The sequence below is a fragment of the Palaemon carinicauda genome, chromosome 23, assembly GCF_036898095.1.
Source record: "Palaemon carinicauda isolate YSFRI2023 chromosome 23, ASM3689809v2, whole genome shotgun sequence".
In the NCBI taxonomy this organism is placed as follows: Eukaryota; Metazoa; Arthropoda; class Malacostraca; order Decapoda; family Palaemonidae; genus Palaemon; species Palaemon carinicauda.
Window position 1 is genome coordinate 111,168,437 of NC_090747.1, and position 20,320 is coordinate 111,188,756.

At 39.7% G+C, this 20,320-nt stretch overlaps 1 protein-coding gene across 2 annotated transcripts in view; it reads right to left on the reverse strand.

Moving 5' to 3' along the window:
• The window catches only part of Mms19 (MMS19 nucleotide excision repair protein), a 100,787-nt gene that overhangs the window by 53,285 nt on the left and 27,182 nt on the right, over positions 1-20,320 (reverse strand). For both annotated transcript variants that reach the window (XR_011039646.1, XM_068347386.1), the window contains exons 6-15: positions 17,865-18,081; positions 10,806-10,918; positions 9,687-9,807; positions 6,594-6,792; positions 6,261-6,358; positions 5,643-5,815; positions 3,948-4,126; positions 2,830-2,983; positions 1,911-2,079; positions 1,466-1,632 (exon numbers count right to left, since the gene is read on the reverse strand). Coding sequence is in view for 1 of the 2 variants with exons in the window: in XM_068347386.1 (XP_068203487.1) it covers positions 1,466-1,632; positions 1,911-2,079; positions 2,830-2,983; positions 3,948-4,126; positions 5,643-5,815; positions 6,261-6,358; positions 6,594-6,792; positions 9,687-9,807; positions 10,806-10,918; positions 17,865-18,081 (1,590 nt within the window). In the remaining variant the exon portion in view is untranslated. The remainder of the gene's footprint in view (positions 1-1,465; positions 1,633-1,910; positions 2,080-2,829; positions 2,984-3,947; positions 4,127-5,642; positions 5,816-6,260; positions 6,359-6,593; positions 6,793-9,686; positions 9,808-10,805; positions 10,919-17,864; positions 18,082-20,320) is intronic.

Below are 20,320 nucleotides of genomic sequence, written 5' to 3' on the forward strand. Positions count from 1 at the left end.
TTGCCAGCCTTTTTAAAAGGAACCTATCTAGGGATGTTTGCTTTTGTCTCCCCTTCAAAATGACGTACACAAGTGTCGTCACAAGAGGCTAACGCACGACCACACGCCACTTTCATGTTTTTCGATTATTTCATGCTTTATCTCGATTGTCATCATACGCTTTTTCTTTTCACTACCCTTGTTTGCACTCACTTGTTTTGGACCCATTGCTTATTCACTTAATTCTGTAATAATTGACGCAAAACACGTAAAAAATGCAAACACTACGGCCGATGCTCGGAGATGACTTTACGCGACGGAGATCCGACGGGAAAGACCGAGCGATGCTATCCTCGTGAACAGCCTCTCGCACACTCGAAATTTTCCTCGCATCTCAAATTTATCGTACGTCAAGGTATTACTGTACTTCACAGTAGCCTCTCTACGATGAACTGCGAGTGAGGGATAGTGCTCTGATGATCCCAAACTGAAAGATGAGGTTTCTCGAAGAGGGGATCGATCATATATAGGTGCATCCCATGTGAACATGCCAGAACAGGAGACAGATTTAACAAGTGAGCATGTCTTAAAGAGAGAGTGCATGAGAGCAGGTGCATATGAGCGAACAAAAGAGTGCACATTATCAGAAGAGCATACGTTGAAAGGGGAGTGAGCACAAACAGTAAAGCAAGCAGGGCCAGATGGGCACACATGAACATTAGAGCACTCTCTAAGGTGGATGTGAGCATGAACAGGAGACAGAACAGGGGAAAGTATGCTAACGTGACTATGCGCTAACATGTGACTGCATATTAACTGATGAGTGTGCACGAACATTGGTGATTTCTGGAACAGTTATGCCACGGAAGGAGAACGCGCTATCAGGTTAGGATTCAGAAACTTGTAAATGTTCAACAATTGGAAAGCAAGAGCACATAATTGAGTATGCAAGTGAGAATGGAACAGTGCACTCTAACAGAAGGGCACACAAGAACAGGTGAGTGCTAAAGTACATACGAGTGCACAGGATAAGGAAAGCACACAAGAGCAGAAGAGTGAGCACAAGGAGGTGAGAGCTCAAAAACATGAGAACACACATGACGTCTTGTAGATATGTTACGATTTCTCTTGTACTCTGCAGTCGGAAATCTGAGAAGATTTACCTTCAGAAGATGTAAAAATATGCCTTCTAACAGTAGAAAAGTACGGAGGTTTGTACTCACGCAAGAACAAAAATACAGTGCACTGTGTGAGATGCACCGACAGTACTACCAGTAACAGGCATTCGTGATAAGTGATGATTTGCAAAAAAACTAGGAACCCAACCTTTACAGATAGGAAATGACCACTGTATACCAAACAGTGAGACATTAAACTCATAGCACAATCATATACAATTAAGAAATTTACCATAATTTGATGAAATCTTAACCATAACTATTCCATTAGATTATACAAGAAAGCTGCCAATATTCTCATACTGTACCTTTTCCGTCCAGACTCTTTCTTCTTGGGCTCCTCGTACTACAAGGGCTTTACATATCCATGTTAAGGTTTGAAGAGCAGCTTCACGTTTGTCTGTCGAGTTTGTCGTTACCAAAGCTTCATTCAACTTTTCACTACTCGTCGAGATAACATGATTGAAGGTGGACCCTGCGTTAAAATTACAAGTTGCATATACTTGGCACAATAAAATTTATACAAAATTTCACAGTAATTAATAAGCTATACTTCCATACTTTTGGCCGAAGCAGAATAGAATTTACAAAAAATTTCAAAGAAATATCTCACAATAAGTTATATATACCTGAACATCTAAACTACTAAAGTTACTATCAAAATTTTGAGACTAAAGAGGAACTTGTAAATAATTTCCTCTTCATAAGTTGAAACAAAAATTGAGACTAGAAAATCAGTCAAAAATGTCTTACCCATAGGTATCTTATTTATCACAGATGCAAGAAGTATTGCTGAAGTTTCATTAACCTCTGGTAAGCAGCTATTCATACTCTGTTCTTGGAACTTTTCCAAAAACTTGCCAATGCCATTGGCTTCAAAATTTCGAGGCATACCGAGCATTATACCCTCATATATGTACACCTGCAAAGAGTAATAGTAAACACTTATTGTACTGTATATATTTACTTCATTATAAAGAGGTTTATTTATATTATTAAAAAATTCAGCTTCTAATAAAGCGCCAATGCTGTGTTAACAAGTCATGCTATTAGCTAAATACAAAAGAGAATTTCCTAAGTTACAATTTATTATTATTATTGTAATTAAAACGGAAGAGATTAACCAGTCCAATGACTCAAGCTCGACTCATACAGAGTTGGCCCGAGTAAATTTGGTAGGTAAAAATACTTATATTAAAGCTGATGATAAAATATAAAGTACATAAATAGAAAGTATAGAACCAACATAAATTTTTAGATAAAAGCTAAAAAAATTCAAAATAAGAATAAACAAATTATAGGATATTATTATTATTATCATTATTATTATTATTATAACTTGCTAAGCTACAACTTTGGTTGGAAAAGCAGGATGCTATAAGCCCAGGGGCCCCAACAGGGAAAATAGCCCAGCAAGGAAAGGAAAAAAAGGAAAAATAAAATATTTTACTAACAGTAACAACACATAAATAAATATTTCCTATATAAACTATAAAAACTAACAAAACCAGAGGAAAAGGAACTAGATAGAACAGTGTATAATCTTTACATAAAAGTCTGTAGTAAATAGAAATTTAAATCTGATGTTACAAAACTATTCAGCTCTCCTCTAGATATATCATTCATTCACAAAGGTTATTCTAAAAGAATGTAATCTATGAATGTTACTGACCAACAACATAGCTCTGGTACATGTCATAAACTGGGCCATTAGATGAGAAATACTATCATGTGTAGATAACAGTTCTCTACTTAGATCGTTTAATTCTTCCTCCCCATTATGCACGAGAAGTTGGATCATTGATTCTACTAAAGGTGCTGTATCTCTGGAAAGTAGAAGAAACACATGAAACATTAATAAAAATATACAGTATACAAATTTAACAATATATAAAACACAGTAAAATTGAGTGCAGCTCAATTGCGAAAAGTTTGCAAGAATATCAAGGAAAACTTTAACCTTAGGTATCAATCTTTATTTGTAACATATCTAAAGAGTGAGAATATCAAGACAGCAAACTTTATATATTCCAAAAATTGTAATACAAGTATAATTATTTAAAGCTCTTGTAAAAGAGATAATTATTGAGTTTTGCACTATCCATATTAACAAAGCAACTAATGATAAAATCCCCCTATTCTACAGTACTTGAACAATTTAATTTGTCTTCAATAGTCTAGCTCTAGATTCATAAGTCATTCACGACAGGTAAGGAAAAGAGTAGATAAATAATCTTTTTTGAGTTTCCCATCCACTTGATTACAAGTCAAAAAGACAAAAGGATATTTGCGTTATGGTATCATTAACCTTTTTGAAGTTGTTTGAGGTAACGAGGAGCAGTTAGGAGTAAATACAGTAAATTTTGGTCCCAAAATGACCCATACCCACTATATACAGTGTAAGATAATGCAGCAGTCTCACAAGTAATATCATCTTTAATATTCTTTTTTATTTCTTAATCCTCACAACTCAGAACAGTGATAGTCTGATAATTCAAGGAAAATGAATTACCCGTCCAAGCAGTCCAAAATGTTGACTTAAATGAGGACAGATTGGCTTCAAATGAGTACTGTTGATTTTGTTGAGTTAATCAAATCAGCAGTTAGCTTGCTTTCTTAACCTCTGACCTTAGTAACCTAAACAATAGTTTCAATATACATTTAAAAGCCAGAAAGGGGTTAATTCCTCTATAAGATTATGTAATGTAATATAAATGTCATGTAAAATACTGAGGGGATGTTTTTATTTATTCTTAAAACTCCCTCAAAAAGAAAAATCTTGACACTTACTTCATATGCGTAACTAACACCCTTGCAATTCCCGAAAGGCATTTAAGCAAGGGCACAGGCGACTTAATTTCTTCGGAAACAATGACGCTTCCAGACATTCCAACAACATTGAAAATTCCCTTCCATTCCTCTAAAATATATCTTTGACATTCGTCATCTGGTAACGTGTTTTTCAAGATCTGTAAAAAAAAGATATAATTCAATTCAAAAATAAAGCACATCTTCAACAGACAAACATATCTCACTAAAAAATGAAGGCAGTTCTTTGACAAAAAGTACATTTTCAAAAGACAAAGACACTTCACTAAAAAATGAAGGTACAGTAGTTCTTTGACAAACTATTATTAAGAGAAAATGTATCCTTTCCTTTATGAAAGCAACATAATTATTACACAATAATGTTTTATTTCCATTCTTACCACTGAATTCAACAAGCAACTAAGTGGAAGAACCAAGTTGTTGATCCCTCATTAGAAAGATTGCTATATAATCCTAAGGTAAACACCTCACAAAAACTACAGTATATGACATCACGAAAGCATTGAGAATATAATGGGTAGCTATGCATACTTAAATACACAGTAAGATGTATCTTAAACTGAATCAGTTACCGAACACCATCTGTGACTATAAAAATCCCCTTTCTCAAGATAAAACAACTAACACTTTCCATGAGAATAGATACGGAGTAAAGAAACTATGTAATGCCCCTGTTGTCCAGACCTTTCTGTACCCCAGATTCTTTGTGTAAATTATAATTGTGAATCCACACTTAATTCTGTATCCTGAATTCTGAATGAATAAGTCATTAGTTGGAATGCTGAGTTGGCATATTCTGGAAGCCTGTAGTTATATCTAAACAAAAGCTCATGGAAGCATAACCTTAATCCTTTAAAAAATGGATAGATTATTTCTTTGACTGGACTTATTGGTCTGTTTCAGGATCAAGAAAGATAAACAATTTCTGATCTACAGAAGACTGAAAGGTCAATTATTGGGGGTCTGCAAGAAAGGGCTTCCAAAACATGTCGTATTGCTGCGATCATCTTCCACTCAACACGAGCTGAAAAACTCCCCAATGTACATCTGAGTTCCCCCTACTCCTGAAGCATGTCCCTGGGTCTAGGTCAAGGGCGGATATCCAGAAACTTCAGCTAACGGCAAACTCAAAGAAAGGAGCATCGCGCTTGCAGTCTCTCCGATAATTCAAGGGAAGACTTAGACTTTTCAATACTCAATGGGAGGCCACGATCTACACTTGGTAACAAAGGGGATAAACGTAACAATAATGCCCCTAATATAATTTGCAATCCTGCTTCATTCCATTATTATAAACTAAGGTGACATCACCATTCAAACTAAAAATACCTATACAGTATAAGAAAAAAATTAAAAATTCTTGGATAGGACGCAATAGTACGTCCACACTAATTGCAGCAAAAGGATAAAAGGAATTCTTTGACAGGCGGGTGAGCGAGGTTATTCAGCCCTTGTAACCCCTGTCATTAAGTACCTTGTTAAAACAAATTTAAAGGCCATTCTAACTCTAATGAACACATTCGCTACTTTAAAGGACGAAAGTTTGTATAAGCATAGGAACAAATAAATAGTCTATAAATTAAACCTGGAATGCAATTATACCAAAATCAAAGGCTACACAATTTTCAACATACTGGAGAGATATATTACAATTACCTTCTGGATACAAGATAAGTGAAGACATGACCGTTCAGGTGAGGAAATCATTGTTTCTTCGGCTCGTTTCCAAAGCACAGGCAAGACTTTCACTAAGAGAAGCTTCCCAGATGTAAGAATTGCTAGTGTATCCAGGATCTGACTGTCAGTGACTCCGCCATTTCTTGAGTTAGCTATATAGAATGAAAAATACATTTAGTAGAGGGAAAAAAATACTTTAATTTCAGTAACAAAAATAGAAAATGTTAATCAATAATTTTAACAATTTCATATCCACAGTAAAGCAAGCAAAGTTGAAAGAATGAATAAGGTAGAGTACTAAATCGGTCAACTAGGCATTCCAGTTATGAAAGATCTGGTGACCATAAGTGGAAACTTCCTTGAAAGTTTTACAAACATTTTAAATTCAGTGACAGACATAATAAAAGAGACTGTGAAGTCTTCACTTTATAATATCAGGGAATCAGAATATAAATCTGTATAACTGGGGTTTTATATCAAAATATACACATAAGCAAGAATGTGGGGGAAAATTTCAACAAACTATTGATTACTTTTGAAAAAACTGATACATTATAACTACTACTGAAGTCAATACAAACATAAAAAAGTTCATACCTTGTTCCATTTCATGGAGTAGTTGTGGAAAAATATAATCACTGACAATCTTAGGCTGTACTTTGGACATAGCACTGAAGGTATGAATTATGCTGTCTCTGGAATATAAGTGATTTAACAATATATTTAGTACTGAGAAATTTGATCATTCAAAGCAAAATTTACATGCACAATTTATCAAAATTGTAATTTTTTTACATAATCTCTTCATTGTTTTCATACGCACACACAGATACATACACACATATAACAAGGCACTTCCCCCAATTTTTGGGGGTAGCCAACATCAAACATGAAAAAAACTAAAAAGCACCAACTGTATATCATATTTACCTCAAATGTCTATCATTAACAGAAATAAGCAGAGATGACATTGTGCTGGCAGCTTGAGTGAGATGTTCCGAACTAAGCACCGAAATGGCACTTCTTAGAGCGGTAACTGTTGCCTCCTGGACACCTGACGAGCTGCTCGACAATCCTTGAGAAAAGGCTTCCCAACAGACATCTTCATACATTTTCAGGGCACCCATTTCTAAACATAAACAATAGATAAATATAACTAATTTGTCTATTCTTAAAGTTGGAGAACTATTATCATTAAAAAAACTGTATAATTCTTAAGGTTGGTCTCAAAAAAGTTTCAACAACGTGGAGCTTGTTGAAGGTTATACTTGTATAAGATACTTTATCATATCTGTACTACAATGAGACACTTAAAATACAACTAAGAAAAGAGTTTGTTCCTGAAAATTTTAATCATATTTGTTCTCCATTAAAAAGGGTAAAATCTTAAATAAAATTATATTTCTGCTAAGATTTAGTTACATTCATATTCTGAGGGAAAATGTGTAATACTGTAAAAACCCTTATCTGCCGATTCACCTATCCGCTCTTAAACTATTGATACTATTATGAATAACATAGGCAGAAAATTCACTTAACAGAAAAATATGACAAATTTACATATAATTTTTATTATTCCTAACTAGACAAACCTGGACCTCTTTACAGAAGGGATAAACTTCAGCGAAAGCTGAAACTAGCTGTTCATTATGAGGTGTAATTACCCTCATCTAGTTAGCGAAGGGGGAGTGGGGGGGGACGTAGACCAGCTCACACCTGCACTACAGTAGTAACAAACTGTCACTTTGCAATTGCGGCACGACTTCTGGGTTAAGGTGTTGGCGGGACCAGTATGTGTAAAGAGCTCTAGGTTTGTATAGTTAGGAACAATACAAATTATTTTCCAATTTGTCATTTGTTGTGACACTACACTATATACAATCCATTGTGCTCTTTACGTGGAAGTTCAAAAACCAACTGGCTGGTGACTGACCCAGAGTGTTACTCTTTGATTTGCACGAGCTGTTTAGAGGCACCCTGGCACTTCATTAACCCTTGAGGGTTAATGCCCTGGGCAATCAGTGATAGATATAAGAATTTAGCTGTGTGACTTGACCAGGCAAGTGTAAAATAGGAGTTGAACTCCACACTTAATCAAGACGTTGCTCAATTCCACCTCGTTTGAAGATCGGGGACATAAACAACATTATCGTTACTTATTAGGGTCAAACAAGCAACAACATATAATGACTTCAGTCATTCACAAAACTACTAATTACCAGATTTGTTAAGAGAACTCAAGACCCTTTCTCTACATTAGGAATTCATTGCGTTGTGTTACAAAGATAAATGGTCATACTATATTCTATTGAGCTTTTGCCCCAATTATTACTTACTTGGTTTCATATGAAGTTCTTACCGAGTTCGGATTGCAATAGGAACGGGTAAACCACGATACCACATATAAATATTTGATTTTACCCAGTCACGGAATCCCACGCAGATATGCATATCCCTAGCGAATTATCCCATCCAAGGTAACTAAATATTATATGATACTCATCCAAACTTCGGTTGATTAATTCATCCACTTCATTAAATGCTGGGAAGGAAAAGCTTCATTAACCAAATGAAATTCTCTTCATCCTGATTAAGTCCACTGAAGACTACACTACATACGTTGAGAAGTGACAGGCAGCAACTACCCGCCGTTAGCTCTGTTGCCTTTGTCGTAAAAATAATGCGTTCGCTCTCTCTCCCAAAGTCACGACTTCCGCTTCGTTCGCTCACGACAAAAGAAAACAACAAACGAACGAAACCAACTATTCAACGCAAACCGAACGAAACTATTCAAACAACTTACATCGCATTGTTAACCACTTATATAACTATTCACAAGACAATATTCCTTGGTAACAATGCTTATTACAATTAAATATAAACAAAACCTTCATTTGTACAGAAACCTGCACATTTCCACTTAACGCAATGTAATATAAAAGAACATTTTCCATATACAATATGAACATAGATATTCAATAACAATTGATTTCCCATGTCGTTATTGTAAGTAACGACAAACATACTCACATATATATCAGGTTACACAAGGGATGATGATACCCACCTTGCAAAGTTCCTTGGATGCTGAACCCATGAAAAAGGAAGTGGCCAGTCATTCACGCATCCATTCTAGACTTTCTCGAGGGTAACATCTGCCCTGAAAACAACTGCTACTTGTCCTACAAGGGAGCTGAAGTGTTATTGACCAAATTTTGTGCAGCTACCACAGGCCCTAAGGTAAAGGTATCTAGGTTCCTGTGGGTTATGTCTTGCAAGTAATAGGCAGTGGCCGTTTCCACACACCTGCTTGTAGTACCTGCATCATAAGAGAAATTCCTTTTGAACGTCGTGGTTGTAGGGCTCGCTCGATTACCTGTCTAATCCAGGAAGAGATGGAGTTCTTAATGACCTCCCTTTAGACCCTTCCCATGCTCACAAAGAGCCTGCTGATCTGAGGGTGGCCTCTGGCAGTTCTTTTTAGGTATATCCTCAGTGCTTTTACAGAGCAGAGTAACAATTGATCAGGATCATCTGTTGCTCTTAATCTAGAAGGGCATGCATCTACGATCCGCTACGGCAGGATTTTGAATCAGCAATGAACTCAGGGATGAAGGCGAGTGTCACCTGCCGCCATCCCCTTGAATGGACGACGTCGTATGAAAGACCACATACCTCACTGATTCTCTTTGCAGAGGCCAGGACCAATAAGAAAACCATCTTTAACGTCAAGTCACGATCTGATGCTTGACGAAGAGGTTCATAAAGCGCTCCTTTCAAAGAACGTAGCGGAGGATAATTACACCTTGTAAAAAGCTTAACAGTCAGTTTCAGTTATCGCCGAAATATATCTCCGTTGTAAAGAGGGTAATGGTTTGTATTTAGTGTTGTAACAGAGTACTGTATATGATTAACTCAATAACTAAATGTCTAATTTTACTCCCATAACCACTGAATATCAACAGACATTGCTGCTAAAATATTTAACATTTCTAAAAATGATCACCATTTATATTAATTTACCTTCGGTCATGTCAGCATACTTTGAAATTTCTTCCATAAATCTGCCTAGAATAACTATTGTATTTTTCCGAGCCGATTCCTCTGTTTTGGATATAAACTGCTGTGCAAGAAGAGGCAAAACCTGAAACAACAAACAAAGAAGATAGAAATAATAATATATAAGTGTCTGGAATTAAATTTCTTTTTTCAATATCTTATTTCAATATCACTGTAAATTATTCTTAGGGAGAGAAACCCCAGCAGATTTTATTAAAAAATAATAGTGCTACTTAGCAAATACATTTAACATGAATCACCAGTTTTAAAATTGTTTCCTTAAATTTTCATATTGTATTACTTTAGTTCATATTATCATTATTACAAAATATCTGCATTCTTAGTATTGTTTGCTAAATTAATTCATTTTTGAAAGATGAGTAGGAGGTGGAGCAAAGCAAATTAAAAGAAAACAGAAAACATCAAAGGGAAAAGTGGATACAAAGTAAAAAGCAGTAAGCAAAGCAACTGGGGACCAGAGATAACGCAGACCTTTAGTACCATTGATCATTCATTAAGACACATTACAGTATTACTATACTCAATTTTTTTTATTGAGGCGCGTGTGCACCGACTCGCAGCGGTGCCCTTTTAGCTCGGAAAAGTTTTCTGATCGCTGATTGGTTAGAATTATCTTGTCCAACCAATCAGCGATCAGAAAACTTTTCTGAGCTAAAAGGGCACCCCTCTGAGTCGGTGCAAATCTGCCTCACTAAAAAGAATTGACTATAGTCCCCTTAATAGCGTGGTTGCCATTTTCAATTGCAACTGAAGAGGAAAAGTGGTCCATATAAATAGATTACATAATTGCTTGGGCAGCATATGAAAACCTTCAACCCATCATAGTGAAGAATCTTAACTTTGTCTGTCAAAGGTATTTATGATTTAACCGAATAAAATTTATTACTTTAAGACATATATAACAAAGAATCTAGTTATTTCACAACCTGAAAGGCAGAAGTCTGAACTGTAATTCAGTGATGCTGAAAAAGGACATCTGTTAAACAATAGTTAATAGGTAGTAAGAACGCATATTATTGTCACGAAAGTTACTTCAGAAAAATAAAAACAATTGTAAGTAACCTTTTCCGAGATGAACTTAGTAGGACCAGGTCCGGAGGCTATCAGCGCTATGAGAAGGTGGGCACTCGGGTACATAAGTCGCTGTTCTGGTGCTGTCAAATGGCCTAGACATTCTGTTGACCAAGAAGCGTATCATTAATAAAACATGTAACAAAAATCTTCAGCTGACAGGATAAAGATTCCTAAGATCTTTAGCTGATAGAATTTATATTGAAGGCAAGCCAATATTTGCATATATATGCATATACATATTAAAATAATAAAAATCTTTCCACCTTGATGCTTTACAAAGTGATGTAATAGAATAACGACTTAAAATCCAATTGAAAGTTGTCAATAAATATAATTATACCATTCCAATTATTGATAAGACAAAATCCAAATTGAAATATGTTATTTTCATTAGTAAAATAAATTTTTTAATATACTTACCCGATGATCATATAGCTGTCAGCTCTGCTGCCCGACAGAAAAACCTACAGGCGGAATACGCCAGCGATCGCTATACAGGTGGGGGTGTACATCAACAGCGCCATCTGTCAAGTAGGTACTCAAGTACTCGATGTCAACATAGAACCAATTTTCTCCTCTGTCCACTGGGTCTCTATTGGGGAGGAAGGGTGGGTCCTTTAATTTATGATCATCGGGTAAGTATATTCAAAAATTTATTTTACTAATGAAAATAACATTTTTCAATATTAAACTTACCCGATGATCATATAGCTGATTCACACCCAGGGGGGTGGGTAGAGACCAGCATTACATGTTGACATTATTATGAGCCAAGTATTCCGTATTTCATTTTAGCAGTTATTCAAAATAACAAGCATAAAATAAATAAGTACCTGGTAAGGAAGTCGACTTGAACAATTACTCTGCCTTTTTAAGTACGTCTTCCTTACTGAGCCTCGCGATCCTCATAGGATACTGAGCGACTCCTAGGAGCTGAAGTATGAAGGGTTGCAACCCATACTAAAGGTCCTCATCAAAACCTCTAATCTAGGCGCTTCTCAAGAAATGACTTTGACCACCCGCCAAATCAAGTAGGATGCGAAAGGCTTCTTAGCCTTCCGGACAACCCAAAAATATTAATAAAACATTTCAAGAGAAAGATTAAAAAGATTATGGAATTAGGGAATTGTAGAGGTGGAGCCCTCACCACTACTGCACTCGTTGCTACGAATGGTCCCAGAGTGTAGCAGTTCTCGTAAAGAGACTGGACATTCTTAAGATAAAAGACGCGAACACTGATTTGCTTTTCCAATAGGTTGCGTCGAATATACTTTGCAGAGATCTATTTTGTTTAAAGGCCACGGAAGTTACGACAGCTCTAACTTCGTGTGTCCTTACCTTCAGCCAAGCTTGGTTTTCCTCATTCAGATGGGAATGAGCTTCTCGTATTAACAGTCTGATAAAATAGGATAAAGAATACGCTGACATAGGCAAAGATGGATTCTTAACTGAACACCATAAAGCTTCAGACGGGCCTCGTAAAGGTTTTTAAAATAGAACTTAAGAGCTCTTACAGGACATAATACTCTTTCTAGTTCATTTCCAACCATACGATAAGTTTGGAATATCGAACGATATTGGTCAAGGCCGAGAAGGCAGCTCGTGTTTGGCTAGAAAACCAAGTTGTAGAACATGTAGCCGTTTCGGATGAGAATCCGATTGCGAAGGCATGAATCTCACTGACTCTTTTAGCTGTGGTTAAGCATATCAGGAAAAGAGTCTTAAAGGTGAGATCTTTCAGGGAGGCTGACTGAAGCGGTTCGAACCTGTCTGACATAAGGAATCTTAGAACCACGTCTAAATTCCAACCAGGTGTAACCAAACGACGCTCCTTCGTGGTCTCAAAAGACTTAAGGAGGTCTTGTAGATCTTTATAGTTGGAAAGATCTAAGCCTCTGTGACGGAAGACTGATGCCAACATGCTTCTGTAACCCTTGATAGTGGGAGCTGAAAGAGATCGTTCTTTCCTCAGATATAAGAGAAAGTCAGCTATTGAGTTACAGAGGTACTGGTCGAGGATACGGATACTGACTTGCACCAGTTTCGGAAGATTTCCCACTTCGATTGGTAGACTCTAAGGGTGGATGTTCTCCTTGCTCAAGCAAACGCTCTGGTTGCCTCCTTCGAAAAACCTCTAGCTCTCGAGAGTCTTTCGATAGTCTGAAGGCAGTCAGACGAAGAGCGTGGAGGCCTTGGAGTACCTTCTTTACGCGTGGCTGACGTAGCAGGTCCACCCTTAGGGGAAGTGTTCTGGGAACGTCTACTAGCCATCGAAGTACCTCGGTGAGTTATTCTCACGCGGGCCAGAGGGAAGCAACTAGCGTCAACTTTGTCCCTTCGTGACAGGCGAACTTCTGCAGTACCTTGTTGACAATCTAGAACGGAGGGAATGCATATAGATCTAGATGTGACCAATCTAGTAGAAAGGCATCTATATGAACTACTGCTGGGTCCGGGATAGGTGAGCAACCTATTGGGAACCTCTTGGTCATCGAGGTTGCGAAGAGATCTATGGTTGGCTGGCCCCAGGTGGCCCAAAGTCTCTTGCATACATCCTTGTGGAGGGTCCAATCTGTTGGAATTATTTGTCCCTTCCTACTGAGACAATCTGCTATGACATTCAAGTTGCCTTGGATGAACCTCGTTACTAGTGAAAAGTCTAGATCTGTTGACCAGGTGAGGAGGTCTCTTGCGAACTCGTACCATGTCAGAGAGTAGGTCCCTCCTTGCTTGGAGATGTACGTCAAAGCAGGGTGTTGTCCGTGTTCACCTCCACCACTTTGCCTTGAAGGAGAGACCTGAAGCTTTTCCAGGTCAGACGTACTGCCAGTAGCTTCTTGCAGTTGAAATGCATTGTCCTTTGACTCGAGTTCCATAATCCCGAGCATTCCCTACCGCCTAATGTCGCACCCCAGCCTACGTCCGATGCGTCCGAGAAGAGAACGTGGTTGGGAGTCTGAACAGTCAGGGGAAGACTCTTTCAAAGGTTGATAAAGTCCTTTCACCAAGTCAGACCAGACTTTATCTTTCCGGAAACCGGGATCGAGACCGCTTCTAGCGTCTTGTCCTTTTCCAGTGAAAAGCTAGATGATACAGAAGAGGACGGAGGTGTAGTCTTCCAAGTGACACAAATAGAACCACGGATGACAGTGTCCTAACCAGACTCATCCACAGCCTGACAGGGCAGCGTTCCTTCTTCAGCATCTTCTGGATGGATAGCAGGGCTGGGGGTTGATCGTCTTGTTCAGCAATGTCCTCATCAGAGGGTTCCTCATCCGAAACTGATGAGGAAACGGCAACGGAGTGGGCAACGTCTGACTCGCTGAATCCGGTCGCACTGGTGGATGCGTGACGGAGCCGGACACAATATCATGGTACTGCTGCACAGTCTGTGAACTGTCAACCATGGGGACGCGAGGAAGTACAGCGTCAACCCGAAACTGTCTAGACTGTCTGGGTTGTGCAGTCAACCCCCTACCGGGTTGCTGAGGTTGCCGCACTGCGTCACAACAAGTCACCTCTGCTGGTTGTTGAACGTCTTCCTAGTGACACACTGAACGTCCACAACCACCTCCGAGAGTCGCTTAACGTCAACGTGCGACTGGCAACCCACACTGGGTCGCATCGGTGGAGGAACCACCTCAACTGGCGGACGCGAGTAGGATACCTCAGCGTCAACAGGGCGCACAACCAACCGGTAGGAAGGTTGTTGGCCAGAAGGTTCTTCTCCGTAAAAAATCCTCTATCAAGGACACAAGCTTGGACTGCATGTCTTGCAGCAAAGCCCATTAGGGTCTACGGGAGAAGGTGTGGCAACAGACGGGGTTAGCGACTGAAGCGGAACCATTTACCATCCCAGGAAGCCTTGTTATGCTTTAATTAAAGTCCATAGGAGGCTAAGCAGCTTAAGGCTCCTCTCCAAATGACAGAGTCCTCAAAGGAATATCAGTAGGAGGGAGAACAGCACTTTCTCATCTACAGGAACCATGTCCGAGAAAAGCTAGCTTATCTCAGTGAGGGTCTCACTGGTGCATAAGCAGCAGACCAGAAGGCAACGTTATGTAACTGCTTGACAGTCTGTGAACTGTCAAAAACTGAACTGTCAACCACAACAGGTGCGTGAGGACATACAGCACTGGTGCATTAGCAGCAGACCAGAAGGCAACGTTATGTAACTGCCTGACAGTCTGTGAACTGTCAAAAAAAACAACTGTCAACCACAACAGGTGCGTGAGGACATACAGCACTGGTGCATTAGTAGCAGATCAGAAGGCAACGTCATGTAACTGCTTGACAGTCTGTGAGCTGGCAACAACCACAGCTGTGTGGGGAAGCCTCAACTCCTGACTGACTAGTCTGCTGCGGGCGAGTGGCGGTAACCACAGTGGGTTGCGGAGGCTGACACACCGTGTCAAAACACGGCAGCTTGTGGTAGCTCACGCACGGCAACGGAGTGCTCCGTGTGTCTGTGGGAGTCAGCATGCGTCTGGCAGGGTCGAATGCGCATGGGTGGAGGAGCTCTCACAACAAGAGTGTGGGAGCAGGCAGCCGCAGCGTCTGCTGGGCGCACAACCGTGGCAGGTTGTAGGCAAACGGGTGCATCGTCAACCTTCTCCGCAGTCGGAGTGTGGGAGCAGGCAACAACCAAAGCGGAGTGGTGGTGCGTGGTGGGGACTGCCGTGGGTTGCGGAAACTAACGCATCGCATCAAAACACGGCAGCTTGACTCCACCTTCCCACTGCTGATGCGGTAGCTCACGCATGTCAACGGAGGGTGCCGCACGTCGGCTAACGTCAACATGCGTCTGGCAGGGTCGACTGCGCATCGGTGGTGGAGCTCTCCGCAGCCGGAGTGTGGGAGCAGGCAGCCTCAGCGTGAGCTGGGCGCACAACCGTGGCAGGTTGTAGGCTAACGGGAGCAGTGTCAACCTTCTCCGCACGAAACTCCTGCATAACCGCAGCTAACTGAGTCTGCATAGACTGCAGTAAAGACCACTTAGGGTCTACAAAAGCGGCAACAGACGGAGCTACTGTCCGTTGTGACTGAGGGTCTAAAACAGCTGGTGCGGCAACAGACGGAGTTACTGCCTGTTGCGGTACCACCTTGCCTCTCTTGGGAGGTGTGCAGTCGTCGGATGACTGCAGCGAGTCCGAACTGACCCAGTGGCTACACCTGGGCCGTTGGACTTGCGCGGAAGGGACCGACTTGCACTTAAAAAGCTGCGAGATGTGGTCCATGGTTTCTTACGAGAAACCTCTTCCGCAGACGAGGAATAAATGGGCTCTCTCGTCTTTGTGTGGGTGGGGCGATCTTGGGTAGATACGCCCGAAACCACGGAGGGAAAAACGTCTGTTCGTTGATCAAGGCCTGTGGAACCCATAAGTCGTTCGACATTACTTCTCCCCTGGGCTTGGGAGCTTGTAAGAGGTCCCGGACTAGGTGAACGACTGGCACGAACAGACGAACCCTCGGACGCAACACTGTAACACTTTGCGCATATCACTTTATCACTTTGATTTTCTGTTTTGCACTTATTTCACTGAAATCGAAACTTTAACTGATTTCTACCTGAAACACGCAATCCTATCCTTCATTAAAAGGTAGTAAATGCGAAAACAGTCGTACAATGCAACAGAAAACATAAATAAAGATAAAGAATTCAGTGGCTGGGAAAGAGACTAAACACTAGATCAAATAAACTACGTTTACAATCTCTCACCGCACATAGCCTGGGAACAAGAATAAAACCCTAGAAACGTTTTACCTTCTTCCCCTACAGCGACTAGGGAGGAGAGTAAAAAAAAACGAGAACAACGTTACCAGCTTGAACGAAACGTTTATTCTCCTCTCTCTCCCTCCGTCTATATCTCTCTCTCTCTTTCTCTCTTGATTTCGCACCTGAGAGAAGAGCCCAATTATATATCGTAAAAACATGTTATATGCTAAAGGAAAAAACTGAAAGGTTTTCCAAATAAAAAGTTCCTTTAATTTAGAATTTAAACCATTTAAGCTAAGAAAGAATGAACGAAACGCCAGAATCGGTTTACTCTTACTGCAAAGTGAAACCGTGATACACTCTCTCTCTATCGTAACGATAGAGCGCAAGTTGAACGTCCTGAACGTCAACAACTGCGTAGACTAAAAACTAAACGTTAGTTCATCTTTGAAAACAGTACGAGACTATCAAAGAAATTCTTTCATAAAACATTAAAATTTAAAAAGTATTAAATTCTTTAAAGGTTAAATACGATATAACGGGCTCAATGTTAATTAACTTCGGTTCCAAGTTAGGACCGCCTACTATCAGGAAAGGTCGCATATAAACAAACATAAAAATTTATTGTTATATGTTTATAATAAATGGAAAGTTAATCGAAGAGGCCTATAAAGGCGGAGAGATATAAAATATATAGATCTATAACGTGTTAAGCAAAATTACCAAAAACCTAAACACACTTCCGTCTAAGGGAAGGGTCGGCCATTTAAAAGTGAAAGAGAGTCCATACTCTCTTCGTCACCCTAATTAAATCTATCCAAAACGAGTTCAAGTTTTGAAATGAAGATAAAACCCCTGCATAGCGAAAGCTCAAAACTGGAATAATGTACTTCACCAAATCGTTGTGAAAACAAATCCAGTTAGTAACAGCGTATTTAGTAGGTCTTGCCAGTGGCACGACAGAGAGAAAATTGGTTATATGTTGACATCGAGTACTTGAGTACCTACTTGACAGATGGCGCTGTTGATGTACACCCCCACCTGTATAGCGATCGCTGGCGTATTCCGCCCGTAGGTTTTTCTGTCGGGCAGCAGAGCTGACAGCTATATGATCATCGGGTAAGTTTAATATTGAAAAATAGTAATTAATACAGTATGAACAACCTAAATAAAAATTACACCATTGCAATTATTGATAAAAGAAATAAAATGAAAATTGAAATACATTGTAGTTACTAATACAGTATTGTATTAACAATCAAAGTACAGATAACACTAGATTCTTTGCAGGTATAAATAATAGTTACAAACCACTGAAGAACAATTCTTACCCATCAAAGCAGAATTTGTTAACGTTATTGCTGCATCATGAGCAGCCTGTGACACAGGCCCTCGTTCCAGGGCTTTCATCATGGATGTTAATGCCGAGAGGGCGGCGCTTTCTGCCTCGTCGCTGCTTCTCTCAACCACTTCTCTCCTGATGCTAACCCAGAGAGGAGTAACATGTGGTCTAATATCCTCAGCTGTGTAAATATCACAACAAGCCACCTAAAAAGATAATAAAATTACTTTATACAGAAAGCCGTCAACTTACAAACTCAACCCTTTTACCCCCAGGCTATTTAGAAATTTCCAACCCTTAACCCCCAGGGGTTATTTTTTTTCCAGCACATTTTGCAGTATATTTTTTTTCAAATTCCTCTAATAGCCTTAATTATTGTCATAGAGAGGTCAGGTTGGTCTCATTCTCTTGTAAAATGCCTGAATTTTCACAAAAAAATTATCAAAAATATGCAAAAAAAATTTTAAATAGCATTTTTTTACAAGGACGTATCAGTACGTCATGGGGGTAAAGGGATGAGTTTTGTGAAACGTACCAGTACGTCCTTTGGGGTAAAAGGGTTAATAAGTTCCAAGATGCCTATGATTTTCAGCTGCAAAAGTCAACAGATAGTTCCGTTTCATATAGTAAATGTCATCTTGCATTAAATTATTTGATTTTGTTTTATTACAGTATTTCATTATATACTTTTGATAAAATTTGGAAAGAAGTGAAGAGAGTAAGGAAGGCCGGCGCAAGAATTGAAGAGACAGTGAAAGATGGAAATGGAAGGTTGTTAAAAGGAGAGGAGGTAAGGAAAAGGTGGGCGGAATATTTTGAAAGTTTGCTGAATGTTGAGGATGATAGGGAGGCAGATATAATTGCGGTTCCAGGTGTTGAGGTGCCAGTGATGGGAGATGAGAATGAGAGAGAGATTACAATAGAGGAAGTGAGGAGAGCACTAGATGAAACGAGAGTAGGAAAAGCATCGGGTATGGATGGTGTGAAAGCTGAGATGTTGAAGGAAGGGGGTGTGACTGTACTTGAATGGTTGGTGAGATTGTTTAATGTGTGTTTTGTGTTGTCAATGGTACCAGTAGATTGGGTCTGTGCATGTATTGTACCACTATATAAGGGTAAGGGAGATGTGCATGAGTGTTGTAATTCAAGAGGTATTAGTTTGTTGAGTGTAGTTGGAAAAGTGTATGGTAGAATACTGATTAATAGGATTAAGGATAAAACAGAGAATGCAATCTTGGAAGTACAGGGTGGTTTTAGAAGAGGTAGGGGTTGTATGAATCAGATTTTTACAGTTAGGCAGATATGCGAGAAATATTTAGCAAAAGGTAAGGAGGTGTATGTTGCGTTTATGGATCTGGAGAAAGCATATGATAGAGTTGATAGGGAAGCAATGTGGAATGTGATGAGGTTATATGGAGTTGGTGGAAGGTTGTTGCAAGCAGTGAAAAGTTTCTACACAGGTAGTAAAGCATGTGTTAGAATAGGAAATGAGGTGAGCGATTGGTTTCCGGTGAGAGTGGGGCTGAGACAGGGATGTGTGATGTCGCCGTGGTTGTTTAACTTGTATGTTGATGGAGTGGTGAGAGAGGTGAATGCTAGAGTGCTTGGACGAGGATTAAAACTGGTAGGCGAGAATGATCATGAATGGGAGGTAAATCAGTTGTTGTTTGCGGATGATACTGTACTGGTAGCAGACACAGAAGAGAAGCTTGACCGACTAGTGACAGAATTTGGAAGGGTGTGTGAGAGAAGGAAGTTGAGAGTTAATGTGGGTAAGAGTAAGGTTATGAGATGTACGAGAAGGGAAGGTGGTGCAAGGTTGAATGTCATGTTGAATGGAGAGTTACTTGAGGAGGTGGATCAGTTTAAGTACTTGGGGTCTGTTGTTGCAGCAAATGGTGGAGTGGAAGCAGATGTACGTCAGAGAGTGAATGAAGGTTGCAAAGTGTTGGGGGCAGTTAAGGGAGTAGTAAAAAATAGAGGATTGGGCATGAATGTAAAGAGAGTTCTATATGAGAAAGTGATTGTACCAACTGTGATGTATGGATCGGAGTTGTGGGGAATGAAAGTGATGGAGAGACAGAAATTGAATGTGTTTGAGATGAAGTGTCTGAGGAGTATGGCTGGTGGTATCTCGAGTAGATAGGGTTAGGAACGAAGTGGTGAGGGTGAGAACGGGTGTAAGAAATGAGTTAGCGGCTAGAGTGGATATGAATGTGTTGAGGTGGTTTGGCCATGTTGAGAGAATGGAAAATGGCTGTCTGCTAAAGAAGGTGATGAATGCAAGAGTTGATGGGAGAAGTACAAGAGGAAGGCCAAGGTTTGGGTGGATGGATGGTGTGAAGAAAGCTCTGGGTGATAGGAGGATAGATGTGAGAGAGGCAAGAGAGCGTGCTAGAAATAGGAATGAATGGCGAGCGATTGTGACGCAGTTCCGGTAGGCCC